The sequence below is a fragment of the Hydractinia symbiolongicarpus genome, chromosome 4 (genome assembly GCF_029227915.1).
Source record: "Hydractinia symbiolongicarpus strain clone_291-10 chromosome 4, HSymV2.1, whole genome shotgun sequence".
Lineage (NCBI taxonomy): Eukaryota > Metazoa > Cnidaria > Hydrozoa > Anthoathecata > Hydractiniidae > Hydractinia > Hydractinia symbiolongicarpus.
In genome coordinates this window covers 10,807,992-10,823,182 of record NC_079878.1, presented here as the reverse complement: position 1 = coordinate 10,823,182, position 15,191 = coordinate 10,807,992, and the positions used below count along the sequence as shown (strand labels likewise).

Here is a 15,191-nt window from a genome sequence, read left to right as displayed (position 1 = left end):
AAATTTGCGAGAAAAAAAGCATTCAAAATGTCTGCAAATACAGTTTGCAATCGTACAGTTTTCTGTACTTAATCATTTTTATCCGGGTAAACATTTTATAACTATGGGATGCGAGAATAAACATTCAATTTGCAATTGTACACAAAGCTTGCTGCACTTAGTCATCTTAATTTGTGTTAAAAAAGAACAAATGTCTGTGGTGCTAACAAGAAAACGAGCGGGTTTTTTTTCTTCCCGTACGCGAACTAATGAAAATAATTGTCAAGTGATAATTACCAACACAAACGATTAAAGGGACTAACTATTTTGCGCAGTACTTCAAAGAAAAAAAATTTCAACGGTTGCAGCTGTTATGGACCAAAAGTTTGTTATGTTGTGATGTGTAAAGTCGTAAAGTACAAAATATAATTACAGTATTCATTGTTTTACAAAGTTTCGCGCCACATTTATTTTCATAAATGACACCAGCCTTGTTCCCAGGCGCCCTCTACCTAGATTTCTAATGCGAAAGATACAAGATACCTTGGGGACAAGGTTGTTAATGCCAGCTTATTGTTTCGTATTTCGACGCAAAGGGAAAAAATATTTGCGCGTTTTAATTTTTTTTCTCAGTATCAACCCATTTCGGGGACGTTCATTTACATAAAAACTGATTTTTATTTTTGCCAACACAAGGTTTTGGAATTTTGAAATTCGGATTTTTTAAATGACACTTAACTCATTGCCGCAATACAAGAACAGAAAACTTGACTGAATATAATTTATGTTAGAAAGAAGACAATCTCCTCCTCAGGGCTGTTGAAAAAACGATTCTAGTTCCATGGAATTTCTAATACTGAAGTTAACTTAAAAAAACATTGATAAAAACTTCCTGGTAAACCGCGATGTTGTACAACTTTAACTGCGTATAAAACACCAAACAAAACCTGTCAATAATATGTCAGACAATGACAAATTTAAACCTGTACTCAATTATCATCTATTGATTAATTAGTATGTTACTTCGGTTTTCTTTGTAAAGTATTCAGATCATTTTCAATACTAATCAGGACCCATAATTAGAAGTAAATTTGACACTTCTATTAGCGCTAAAAGTCAACTTCAAAGGAAGCCGTAATTATGGGAAAGAAAAAATACACCAGTCACGTGTCACAACCTGCTTGATATAAAAAGGACCAAAAAGTACCCTATAAAATAGCAAGATTTGATCAGACTGGTTAACCACATACAAGAGGTAAGTTTTTCATTATTTTATTAATTTTTAAGGGACAATAAATCCTTTTCTTTTCTTTTTATTTTCACGAAATAACTTTATAGTATTTTTACTTTGATTTACTATCCGTCAAGTTTTTTTTGCATATAATTATTAACTACCTGTTAGACTGCGGAAAAAAAATGCACGGGGTTTCGCCCTTCGTAATATAGTCGATAAAAATCTATTCTATTTACCATTTTGTGCGTCCGTACCACAGCTATGCAATCGCCCAGAGAAAGACAAAAAGTACTATTCGGAGTTAAATAAAATCACGCCCCCACTAGACAATTGTTGCCAACACATTCCTTTATAATTTTGTTTTAACAAAGAGTTCTTACCATCCATACGAAGACTGTTTACAGTTTAAACTTAATTTTAAAAGAACTGATAAAATCAAGACTATCAATTACAAACGAATTATTTTTTTCTAGTGGTAATCGAAAAAGTGAAGAAAATGCCTCCCTTTAACAAAGCTGTTTTAGTATGTTCAAACCAGTGGTATGATATATCATCGAGTCAAGGAGTTTCAGAAGATACGCAAATAAAGTTTGTGGACTTGGCAGTCTTGCAAAAGTGCGAGAACAAACAAGTTGTTTCCACTATCGATCAGTTATACACTGCAAAACTCCGCTCAATTCAAGCACTCGTGACGAAAAATTCAACGACAAACGAACAGAACAAACACGCTGTTATCACCAACAATCCATCTTCTATTCTAACATCACCAGATGACGATATTTTGTTTTCCAAAGAGAAACGAAAACTCGACCCTGCTGACGAACCGGTGACGCAAAATAATGACGTCGTCTCTGCGAAAAGAAAAAGTCCGAAGAAGAGCATTCATTGTGAAAAAGTTTTAAAAGAGAAACGAGCGAGGAATAATAATCGTGAGCGTCAACGTTTACAACGCCTGTGTGAAGCTTTTCAAGTACTTAAAAACATTTTACCCAACGATAAACCAATGAAAACGCAACTCGAAATTTTAAATGCCTCAATGGAATACATAAACTTTTTAAAAGCAAACTTATGATAAAAAATCAAATTTTGTTCCGTTAAATACTAACAACTAAGAAATGCACAGAACTGTGACCCGAACTATGTAACCGTGAACCAAACAACACAACCGTGAACCGAACTTAATAACCGCCAACCGAAAAAAAATCGTTCTAGATGGCCTAATATATTATTTGGAACGTATTTTCAATACAATTATTTATAAATTAAATATGTCATATATAACATGTACAAACTTTCACAATTATTTTCATAAAAATATATTATATCTATCTAACATAAAACAATTATTTTTTTACATAAATTTTTACGCTCATTTGCCAATCCAAAGGCTGGTAACTAAGGGGTGACCTACAAATTAAAAAATTAAAGAGGAATGGATTAAATCTTAAAATTGCAAGTCAAGCAATAGAGTTAAGAGAAAAATATATTCGAACATCTCAGATAAAACACGAATATACGATGAATTAAAAAAATAAAGAGGAATGGATTAAATCTTAAAATTGCAAGTCAAGCAATAGAGTTAAGAGAAAAATATATTCGAACATCTCAGATAAAACACGAATATACGATGCTGCTACGTGATATCAAAAAAAGAAAACAATAATTAAGCTCAAGCCTGGTTATTCCACTTCTTACTACACCTATCAGTTTAGAAAATGGTTCAACAGTCAAAACGCACATATTTCTGCTCTACTCAGAACCTATGCATAACGTGAAGTATTACGGCAAACATTTAATTGAGTTTATTTCAAATAAACCAAAAAAATCACACAACACATATGGCCAATCTCATCCCCAGAAGCTTTTCTTCTCAGGTCCTGGAAACGAGGTTGTGCACATAGCTACTTTGCACTGCAAGTAGCTGAGTACCTCACAAACCAACGGACTATCAGACACTGTCTGATCATGTAGCGCTATCCACTTTCTTTGATCAGATCGATAGCTCATTTTGGTGTACGTCTTTGCTGTGCGGTGGTATGTGACGAACTAAAAAGATTCAAAATTTAATACTGATCATACAATATACAATACACAATTCTGCGAATCCTAAAAACGAGACAATAAAATCATAATTATAATACCTTTAAAACAAAGAATTTACGAGACTAGACTTTAAAAAAGGACAATCCCCGAAATTTTTTTTTCGGGGATTGACGAATGGCATAATTATTTTCGGTAAAAAAAAGTCGGCAAAAAGTGACTAAATTTTGGCTAGGTGACTAAACTTTTTGCCGACTTTTTTATCACCGACCAAACTCTATTGCCGACATTTCTTTTTCGACCTAACTTTTTACCTACCACCTTTTTGCCGTTTTTTCTTCCTTGTTGCCAATTTTTATCAGTTTTATGCAATTATTCTTTATTAGTGACTAAATTCAAAAATTTAGTCGTCAAAAAGTGACTAAATTCAAAAATTTAGTCAGCAAAAAGTGACTAAATTTTGTCCAAGTGACTAATATTTTTGCCGAGTTTTTATTTTTGCCGACTTTTTTTTACAGATAAGGTAGCCGCTTCTGTTTTAATCCATATTTTACATTCATTTTTCCAGCATTAAAAATTCAAAAAAGTTACCTTCTCTTCGATGAAATTTTCGAGCCACTGTTGGAAGGAGATGAGATTTTCGTGAGAGACGATTCTTTAGATTTCGTCGTACCTTCAAATTAATCCTTATATTCAGTTGCTTCAGATGAGATACACATTTTGTTCATATGCTTTATGGGAATTAACTTTCGCAAGAATGATTTTCGCGAATTTTGCTACTTTTAATCAATTTTGCGATAGTTAATTATTGGAAAACTGGCTATTCGCGAACTTTGCGAAAATTAATTCACGGAAAATTTAGTTTTTTCTTTAATAAATAATGATTGATATTTTATTTATTTATTATTTTTTATTTACCCAACAACTTCTTATACAATAGGTATGTGAATCTTAACTCCAGCTGTTCTTATGTTACGTCTTTCACCGAAAATCTCGAAAAACAGAAAAAATTGAGAGAAAATTGTCATCATATTTCTTATTTGTTAAATGCGCGAAATTTTATTTTAAAAAAATAGTAGGATTTGCTACCTTCGCCCAAAAAAAAATTTCGAAAATGTTTTTTTTACAAAAATTAGTTCATGCATAATTCAATTCATCACATCAAGCAAAACTATATTTTAAAGTTACAGTTACACAAACTTACATTTTCAAAAAATATAGAATAGAAATACAAAGAATACCTTTCTTCGGCAGTTCTTTAAAACTAAACGATCCTGATTGTCTGGGCTTCCTGATAAGAGGCTCCATTCTCTCTGTGACAGATTGTGATCTATGTTTCAACTGGTGACCACTCTCAACTTCTCTATGACGTGAACATTCCTGCAATTGCAATGTTCGATTTGATTGTTAGCCTCCATACACACGATGCATCTTAGTTTTGAAGCATCATGCTTACAGTTTTTGTGTTTCTTAGGGTACTAGTGACTAGTTGGTGCGAACTACATTTATAACTTCATTTCAGCCGTGATTTATTACTATACAACAGACCTATCCTTTCAAAACGAAGACAAGAAAATTTTAAGCAGGGCGACATAGCTATTAAAATCTTTTTCGACCTTTTCCCGCTTCCCTTCAAAATTTTTTTTATCGCTTATTGATTGCATGTGTATGTTTTATTTATTAATAAATTTGTTTTTAAAAATATTTAAAGGACAAAAATAAATTTCGCAAATTAGAAGAGAATGCCCAATAATTTATTCTTGTAAAAATGACATCTCACAGAATATGCTTGTTCAAATTTAACGGAAAAACGGGAAATATCCTTTACTTTATGTCCAATCCTGGACAGAAATATTAAGACAAGGGTAGTCTTTTCGTCATTTTCAAATATGGACAAACGCGTCAAATGGTCAATGCTCTGCAACCAGTAGGCAGCAAAGTCGCTACTTTTACACACACGTAGGCTAGACAGACAGCGTTAAAAACTTGCTGGTCACATTCTTTGGCACGTCCGCACACCAAGCCGCGAATTTTGTGGAAAATTGCTATGTTGACTTTAAACATTGACAAGTGAACTTTGACAAGTTTAAAATGCGGGAATCTATTATAGAATAGTCTACACAAACACTTGTGGTGACTAACTTCGAAATTAGCCGTTGCCTAAACATAATTTGACTAAAATTGTAGTTACCTCCATAATTTCGTTTTCTTCTTTTTCTCGCTGTTGGTCTATAACATCCTCATCTGTTGCAACCATCTACACAAACACGTGCACAAATTTAGTAAACACGTGACATTGTGATTGAGTTTTTTAAATAGTAAGTTATTTACCCCTTCCGTGCTCAAACGGACGCTGTCTAATTTGATGATTGCCTATGAAAACAATATTAGCTTAAGATTACCAAGTTAACTATTTTTTTCCTGTTTTTCCTTCGCTTGCAACTTTTATAGAGTCAAATATGAGAAGATTTGAGGACTTTTGATAAACATTTTCAAGCTTTTTGACAAAAAAATGAGATTTGAGGATATTGAAAAGATATTAAAAATGATGTTGCGAATTGAGAACAAATTATTGCCGTACCCATGCAGCTTTTCCATGCATTTATAAATTTAGAAAAAAAAATTGTTTAGAAGAGTTTTGTTGTTTTAAAAGAGAGTAAAGTATTGAGCAGATTTTGTGAAATTGAGAAGAAATGAGGAGTATTGAGGAGGCGGAGAACTCTGTAAGTTCACCCATTTCAGAGAAAAGAAAATATGCACAAGAAAAACACAAGAAAATGTGTATCGAAATTTTAATTCATCTACCAATAGCGCAGCACTGGTGTAGAGAAGAATTTTAGTATTATTTTTTGTTTGGGGGAAGGGAGGTTAAATTTAGTGTCTCTAGTGGAGATTGTAAATATGAGCACCTCTAGATTGCAAGAAAACGTATTAAAATTTAAAAAGAAACGATATTGTTTTTTTTTCATGTTCCTTTTTTTAAAAAAAAACATCATTTTTAAAAAAATTACTATAGGAGTGCAATTTCTGCGGTACTAAAAAAGTGGGCGTATTCTCGCAAGAAAAAATTGCCCTTGATCCTCCTCTTTCCGAGTTGCTTTTTTCCTACCAAGAATAATTTACGACAAAAAAATTAGCATTGTCGGTCAAGATTTACTTACCCGTCGTATTGCATCCGACACGTCGGCGTCAACTTCGAGTGCCATGATTCGCCGTACAGTTTGATCATGGATTTGTAAAAGAAAACGATCGTACGGCAAGCGAATTTGTGCCTTTAACACTGGCAGCAGTTCACAAAATTTTATTCGAACGTTTGCTATAGGGTCCTAAAAATAAAGTATAAAATAAATTTAAATTGAAGTCAAAATAATAGTCAGGAGAAAGTTTAAGAAGGAGACATGACGGAGGGGCAAAGCACACGGGTGCGGCTACTAAATGTTAAGCGTTACTTACAACCGCCAAATCCATCACAACATCATAAAATGTATCTTTAAAGAAACGCTTCGAAAAAAAATGAGTGGAGAAATGACAAATATCAAGAAAAAGTAGGCGAGAACGACTACTGGGTGAGCGAGCCAAATCTAAAATGTATAAAAAATGTTAGAAACGAATTGCGGGTGCTAGGTAAAAACAACAAATGCAAAAAAAATTAACAACCGCGCATGCGCGTGACAATACCTGTAATTAACCGCGTACATATTTCTTTTCGTTCATCTATTGAACAATTATATTTAATAAATTCGAGCAGTGTGCAACCAGCTGCATGCTTGACTGGCCGCACCTTCTAAAGACAAGCAAAAAATGTCATTATATTACACTTCTTAATTATCATGTACATTTTTTTGAATAAATAAACACATTTAAAAATTATTTTAGTGGAACACCCCTAATGGTTTTAAGACTAGTTAGTTAAAAAGAAATCTTACGCTCGTAGTAAGATTGTTTAACAAAAGAGGGACAAATTTGTAGTATATGTGGTCAGACGTGACGTATTTGTGTAAATCACGTATACTTCGGAAATACAATTCGTGTGTTCTCCATCGTAGAGACTTTGCTATTGTCTGCTCGCAAGTGCAAAGGGAAGGAATTAAATCCAATACATAGTTCTGAAAAGAAAAAAAGAACAACAGTTATAAATGTGCGAGGCACGTATTTGACAAAGGAATGTATAACTTTTGAAAGATAAAATGTTGTAGGGAGTTAGGCGCTCCCTCAATCATTAGATGTAAATACAGTTAGAGACTTCAAATAGAATTGATTCTGACAATATACGTTCCAGTAGAATTTCAGACCCTTGGCCACAACAATAGTGCGTCATTCGGTTGTTTCAGCCCTTAGCCACGCTTCTTTTTTCATACTAAACATTTTACTTTTACCACTTGGAAAAACATTTCAACGAAAGCACTACCTGGCGAGAGGAAGACTGATGTAAGCATTCTAATGTAGCAGGTAAGCCAGAAAGGACGCTATGTAAAACCTGTGAAAACAGGAAAAGGTTATTTTGCCGGATGCCTATAGCTTTACAGTCAGTTAATAAAAGACACTGAATCCAAACTTTTGTTCTGAAACGCAGGACGAGTAAATCATCGGTGCTACGGAAAAATAAGAATTGATAATATTAAAATCGCTCTGTTTACAAACCTCAATATCGGTATCTGTTAGACATAATTTCAAAGCATGGTATGTAAGGTGGACATCTTGCTTTAGTAACTTTAACACCTAATGTGTAAAAAATGAAAAAAAATTTATTCTTGCTAACGTAAACAAACAAGTAAAAACAAACAGTCACACAGGCAGAAACAGGTCCAATGGCCCAACACGTGTAAGGCGACCCTAATAGTTACAAAACTCTGTGAAATTTGTGTCAAGAGCCTTACCTCGTGTAAACTGCACGCCATCGCTTTTCTTACCGCAGGGTGGTTGTCTTTCATCAAGTGTAGAAAAGATGGTAGCAAGTGTTGTTTAAACCATTCTGATGGTATAGATGACAACACTGCCTACAAAAAAAAGTTTAACGAATTAGTTACCTTTTTAATAAGGTATTGATTCAAACAGCCATTCAACCTCAGAATACGCAATATAACCTAGTAAGACTGACTCTATCAAAAATAGAACCAAATAAATACACATTTATAGATTATTTATTTTACAATTTCAAGAACAAATATTATGAACTCACAGGAAAATTAAATGCGCACCAATATCGACATTCAGAATCCCAATCATTTTCAACTGCAGTGGGTTGCATCGTCTACATAAAAAGGAGCGGTACTATTCAACGAATTTAAACAATGGAGTTGCATCTTTTTGTCAGCATGAAAGATTGAAAATCATTTCTAATCGAATTGCGAAAAACAAAAAGTTTTATAATAATCTTTAACGAGAATTAAAACAAATGAAACATATCGTGGGGATAAATGTTTTGTTGTTATTTTTTAAGGTTGCTTTCTCGTTTTTTTGGGCAAACTTTAGGAAAAACAATAGAAATTTAGATTTTCATAGAAGTGTAATAATCTCAGCCTGTAAAAAACATTTTGTATTAAAATACACACTGTGTTAAGAAATTAGAAAAACAAAAAAAGGACCTAAATTACAGCTTACATCGAGTTTTGAAGAATCCAAATTTGTCTTCTTATCTGCAACACTTTGACAACATAATACTTGATAGCAATCAAGATAAAAAGTCATATCCTCCCTGGCAAGATGATCTTAAAAAGAAGGAGTGTATGTTACAATGAATATAACACAGGGTGGTCCCTTATTTTCAAAAGGTAAATTTAAGGAATTTTTCTGGAGTATTCTAAGTATTTTCTGATCTTTTTGGGGACTAATTAATTTTGTTTGACAAAAAACGAACAGAAGAAAATGTAAACAATTTTTATGCTGTGACGACTAAAAAACCGGAATCTACACAAAAAATAGATTTAAAGAAATTATTGTCCGAAGGGGTTTCCCATTTTCCAAATTCAGTATCAAGGAGTGGTGACCACCCTGTAATACTTCAAAATTTACGCCTGTTTTCTAGTCTCACAAAATTAACAGTTTTTAACTACATTCAGTTGCATTTATCATGCCTTAGAAACCAAGACGTGCATACTCTGTGGTAATTAACCTCTTTGCCTCAGGCAAGCATTTTAGTGTGATTATATGTTATGATTATGGGCAGCACACGTTATCTGTTCTGCCTTACTTTACTTTTTCTACCCAGCATCCCGATCCATTCCCCAAATTAACAAATTGCGCTCTGTGCGAATGATGTTGTATGCTACAAATGTTCATAATACAATATTCTCTATTAATATGAGTGTTTTTACTGAGGGAAAATTAACATAAAGCTAATGCCTGTGCATGGAAAAAATTGTAATAATAAGTTATGAATACAAGGCAAATGTATTTTCGAAAAAAAAACACTTTATTTAAGAATTAAAGATATATGAAGCTTTTCGAACAGTATTACATTATCAAGTGAATTTTGGCTGATTTTTTAATAAATTGATTCTGAATTTCCTTTTTTTTCTTCACAATCTTTTATTTCGTATTTATTTAAAAAACATAAACAACCAAAGTGATTGCCCAGCAAATATGGCCAGGGGTAATGTTTATATACCTTTGAGATAATACATAACTTTTCCAATAAATTTTGCACATGTCAGCAAATCTGTAAATGATTTTCTTGGTAACGCTTTTCTGTAGAATTTTTGCGTGAGTGATATTAAATCACTATTCACCAAAAGTTCTAAATAAACAAATCAAGTTCATACAGTTTCAGTTATTTTAACTGCTATTTTTGTTACCTTTTATTTTTTAACAATGTTTACACCAAAACTATTCTTCTCAATGTAACTGGTCAATTTTTATTTTCCCTAGATTTCATGACTAAGATGTGATACTTGCATATGTAAAATTGGTAATCACGAAAACAAAATTTTAAAGGCAATGCTCAATTTGCACTCTTTGATTTGATTTTGATAGTTTATATCTAAATTTAAACCTGAATTCCCTAACTTTTGAAAAAATTTACGAAAACTCTGACTTTTCAATGACTTTTTCATGCAATTTTTTATCTGTTCCTTCACTTCTGACGTAACTTCTCCTAATCTCCAAAATTGCTGAACATTCTACAGCATTTGTAATTTTTATGGATTACCTGACTTCACCTTTGAGAAAAGACTTGTTATTGTTGACAATGCAGCTAGTCGAACTGTAGCTTCTTCATCTTGAATTAATAGGCATAGTTCGGGTAGAATAAACTCTTCTGTGATCTCCTCACTACGTGGAAAGAAAAAAGTGGCAAAAGTTACTTTCAAATTGGAAGAGCAAACATTAAGCATGCTCCATCACTTATTTTTGCATGCTAGACTGTCCATTTTTTACTTACGCATCAAATAACTATTAAAACTTAGCTTTACTTGGTAAACAAACCTTTTGAAAAGAAAACAGCCATACTTACTCCACGTTATCTGCCATTTCATCAAGTTGAGAACACATGCATGATCGAACCTCAAGCTCAATATCTTGACACAATGCTTTCATTGATGGAATAAGATTTAACTGCACCCTAACGACACCAAGAAAGACAGAAATTGATAGTTTTCAAAATACACATGCATAAAACTTTAAGAAGAAAATGTAAGAAATAGAACAAGAAAAACCAATTAAAAACAAGCATTTCTTTATTATAGGGATATAAATCAGTATTATTAAAATACAGTATTCATAAAGAGAGTAAGGCAAGAAATTGGAGTAGTGTTATCTTCAAAATAATTAGTAATAAGATTTACATATGATATATCTGTAAATTTCAATTTTATATGCAAATTTCAATTTTAGCAATCTTTATTTTATCTTATACATAAATAGCCCTTGAAAAATGGTATAATTTGAGAAACAAGTCATTAAATTCTTTTTTCGCAAAATCCACGAAATTTAATTCTCACAAAATATTAGGACTTTTGATCTTAAACACTGAATCTGATGTGACTGGTCAAAAACAAACAAGAAACAGCTTAGAGAATTAGTTTTCTTTAAAAAAATCTCATATCATTTGGCACACCTTAAGTAAAATAAATATGAGAATTTTAGTGTTTCTAATATTTTCCTCTGCTTTGTTTAAAGAAATTTCCGTGATTCAGGCGATTTGCACAGAACTTCTACAATTCTAAACAGTACATACCTTTGTTTATCAAAACACTTGGCTAGATAACTAACCAACTGACAACATATTTTCCTTGTGAGAGAACAGCGTGTTAGTGAACCATTTGACACCAAAAACTGCAACACCTGATAAAAGTATATGTTGTTATTCCCTTTCCATAAGATGTTTAAATAGAAATTTTGTTGTTGTATAGTATCTTGTCCCATAAAATAATCGACAATAACATACTTGTTCATTAATATTTTTATTTGAGTACGAATCTAACAAAGCAAGCAACAGTTCCAACCATACATCACTAAGTTCTAAAGTATAGTAAAACATTGTGCTTTTAAATATTGGAAAGGTTCTAAGATATAGATCTTTTCATTCGATTTTTTTCATTGAACTGTAAAAAATGATTTAGTTTGTTTGCCTGTCAAAATCATTTAAAGTTGACAAATGTGAAAAGAATCAGTAAACTCAGTATGCTAGGCCTGTGACAATTTTTAAAATTAGCAATGTTAGAAAATTAGAGAGACTTGTCCATGCAATAAAGATCTTGCTGAAAGTTCTAAAAATACCAGGTATTTTTAGTCCCATTTGGTCACTATGAAAGGCATACAAAGTAGACGCTAGAACGTTTTTCTCACTATCAATTTACTGTAACTATTTAACATTGCTTTTGGTAGGTTTGGTAGTTAGTAGTTTTTAACAAAAACAATAAAAAAATGCTTTCTCGTGTCTTTAAATATAAGTTCAAATTATTAGGGTATTTCCATTACATGGATATATAGTTACAGGATAAGGTAGCTTGACCTTGAAATAATAGCGGCTTACTCTCACAATGAGGGTGGGCTTCCTAGTTGTGGTTGTTTTAAAATAAGGGTTCTGACACATGGTCTGATTTACTGATTGATGGTATCAATAAACCAGACCTTTCAGTGTAGCAATATATGAAAATCTATTAATCTACAAGCTTCCTCATACCTTTATCCTTACTTCCAAGATTGTCAAGGATATATGCCAAAAACATTGAGGAAAGTTCCTCTGCTGTAAGAAGTTTATTGTTCAGCATCTTCAACAAAACATGTGCAGTAGCAAGTTGAATATCTTTCACCGTGCTGGGAATCACACTTTCAATCAAGGGAAAAATTTTTGAAGCATCTTTCTCTTCTAACAATACGTCATACAGACTACCGATGGCACTAACTTTCTGCACATCTTGTCCTGAGCTGACAAAGTAAATCGATAAAAACAAGTAAAATAAAAAAAAACAAGTCAGTCAAGTTTGTAACAAATAAAGCCAACCTGAGGATAAACACAGTACGCTCATATAATGGCAGAGATTCATCTATAGTCAATTGTTCTATCTCTTCATTGGTCTAAAGAGTCACATGCAACGTTTTTATATACAACAAAAGCATCCAAACAATGTTAGGTAGCATTGTTAACTGAAATCAATTTAACAAAATTTTAAAATCAGGTTTCAATGGATTTCTTTATTAGGATTTTAATACAGGAAATGGTGTCAGGTTTTGAAATTTATTTAAAATTTTATAACCAAATATATATTTTGTTAATTCCACAAAGCAAAGCACAAAATCTTTGAGTTCAGCTTATTTGATAGATTTTCCAGGGATAGCTACAATATATTAAAAGTTTTCCATAAATATAAAACATCATACCACTTTATTATGTTTTATGCTTCTTTCAGATCGAAGTTCCTCAACATCTTCTTCACTGAGCGCAAGCTCCAGCATTTGCTGACAGAAGGCACTCTCCCATGCCATAATAAATATGGCTGTAGCTTTAAAATCAGGTGTAATATGACATTTCACAATATGATGGAAAAGAAAAACTTGTAACAATATTGTCTTCCAATATCATTTTGTTTTTGTTAACTACATAACAAAAAGGTGGAATGATTTATTACTAGAAGGTAATATAATAACATATAACAACAGGTCATGACAAATCATATTTTGGAGGGATGTTTTTTTCTAAAACTTTTTATGGTAAAAAAATGATTACAGTAAATAAAATCAAAACATAAAGACAAGCAGAACCATCATTTTCACACACTCACAATAACAGCTAGATAACGTGCATATTTTACACAAATATCAAGGGATGTACCCTGTCTATTATTTTCAGGAGGGGTCATGGCTTATATAGGGGGTTCCAGAGTATTTAATGTTCATTTTATACTCTGCAGATCCATTTAGTGTCTGCGCTTCACTAGACAACTTCCTGCCACATCCAACAGCCAACACAGTGTGCCATCTCTTTAAATTTCCCTCACAGAGCCTGGGTTAACCTGGGTCTATGGTAACATTCACTTGCCCATATTAAATCACCAACAAGGGAAATTGCACAAGGTGCACATTCCACATACACAACTGCGAAATAAAATCTTTTACTTAAACTGCAGAATTAATATTCACAATGATATGCAGTGGTATGGGTGTATAAAATTAAAGACCAGATTTTTAATTTTAGTTGTGAAGAGAAAGTTTCAGACCACGTGCAATGAAGTGTTACAGAAGAAAAGTGTCAAAATACAGAAGAGAAGTGTCAGTCTTTTTCAGGAATACTTGAGTAGGTGTGCGATGATTCACACATGTAAATCAGGTAAAGCGTGCGATGTAAAACACACGTGCAAAGAATGTTACGCATGTGATACGGTCTGCCAGATTATTTTTGTTGCGCATTCATTTTGTGGTAGGAAAGTGGGGGACGTTTTAAATTGTGAACCCAAACACGATGATCGAGCATCTACAGGTACTACTTGACTCTCTCAATCTTAACTTCCTTTTCTACATGTCCGAAATAGTATGCATGACTATACTGTCATTTTAATAGGCAAAAATATGCTGTGTTTTTGAATTAAAAAAAAAATCTTTATCCACGTGGCTTAAATAAAACTTCAAAATTCATTCAGAAAGTTCAGCTACACTTTAACAAAATTTTTACAGAAAAAAATTATACTGCACGTGGGTTTCATTTTTACAGGCATAAAGAAAAAACCCATTAAATTCGGACCTGCTATGGTTTCCAATTGTTTTGTCAAATGAAGAAATTATCTACAATTAAATCCTTGATAAAATGTCTATTCCGCCTGTAAGTGCAGTTTTGCAGACTTGATTCATCCATTCTCTGTTAGCGTTCACCTCCACATTAGTTAAGAACTGCATGGCTGGATTTCTTGTGCAAGACCTGGTTACCAACAATGAAGGGGCCAGGCAAAAGAGATTTATGTCCACGTAGTTCATTTAACTAAATCAGGAGTCGGTGAATTAGCTAGGATGGTCAGTTGGCTATGAATAGGCTTGCTCGTGGATTAAAAGGACCAGGACATGCTAGCATGGAAAACGGACGTTAAGCCGAGAATGATGATGATGATGATGAGGACTATTCAATAATTTCTGAGATTTAAAAGTGTCCGACCAAGCAGAAATCTTTTGTCTGACGAGTCTCCAAAAATTATTTTGAGGGCTGCCATCGCACGCTACAAAATGGATTTTATAGGTTGCTTTTGAAAACTCAATATTTATTTTTCAGGTGAGCAATTAATCACACGTCTGAAACGATTAAGGCGTGAAAAATTTTCACTGCAGTTAATTTGTGTGGTCATTTCTTCATAAAACATCAGAAATTTGGCTACTAATAGAGGCAGTTGTATTTAGTGTATAAACTTGAAAATTTGCATGTTTCTATAAATTTTGTGCTGAATTTAAATATGTTGGTTATTTTTGTTGAAAATGATCAGATATGAAATATTAAAAGCTGCAACAAGGATACACA

General features: G+C 32.7%; 1 protein-coding gene across 1 annotated transcript; it reads right to left on the bottom strand.

The window, feature by feature from the left end:
* Positions 1–2,401: 2,401 nt before the first annotated feature.
* On the bottom strand, positions 2,402–13,284 carry LOC130641208 (serine/threonine-protein phosphatase 4 regulatory subunit 4-like). Its single transcript, XM_057447910.1, has 22 exons — positions 13,073–13,284; positions 12,696–12,769; positions 12,375–12,619; positions 11,637–11,710; positions 11,427–11,533; positions 10,704–10,811; positions 10,401–10,522; positions 9,861–9,989; positions 8,855–8,961; positions 8,433–8,504; positions 8,131–8,250; positions 7,895–7,972; positions 7,662–7,730; positions 7,180–7,359; positions 6,932–7,037; positions 6,707–6,834; positions 6,415–6,579; positions 5,585–5,626; positions 5,445–5,510; positions 4,495–4,633; positions 3,845–3,926; positions 2,402–3,259 (listed from the first exon to the last, which is right to left on the bottom strand). The coding sequence occupies exons 1-22, from the start codon at positions 13,175–13,177 to the stop codon at positions 3,217–3,219; spliced, it is 2,361 nt and encodes a 786-aa protein (XP_057303893.1). The 5' UTR covers positions 13,178–13,284; the 3' UTR covers positions 2,402–3,216.
* Positions 13,285–15,191: the final 1,907 nt, after the last annotated feature.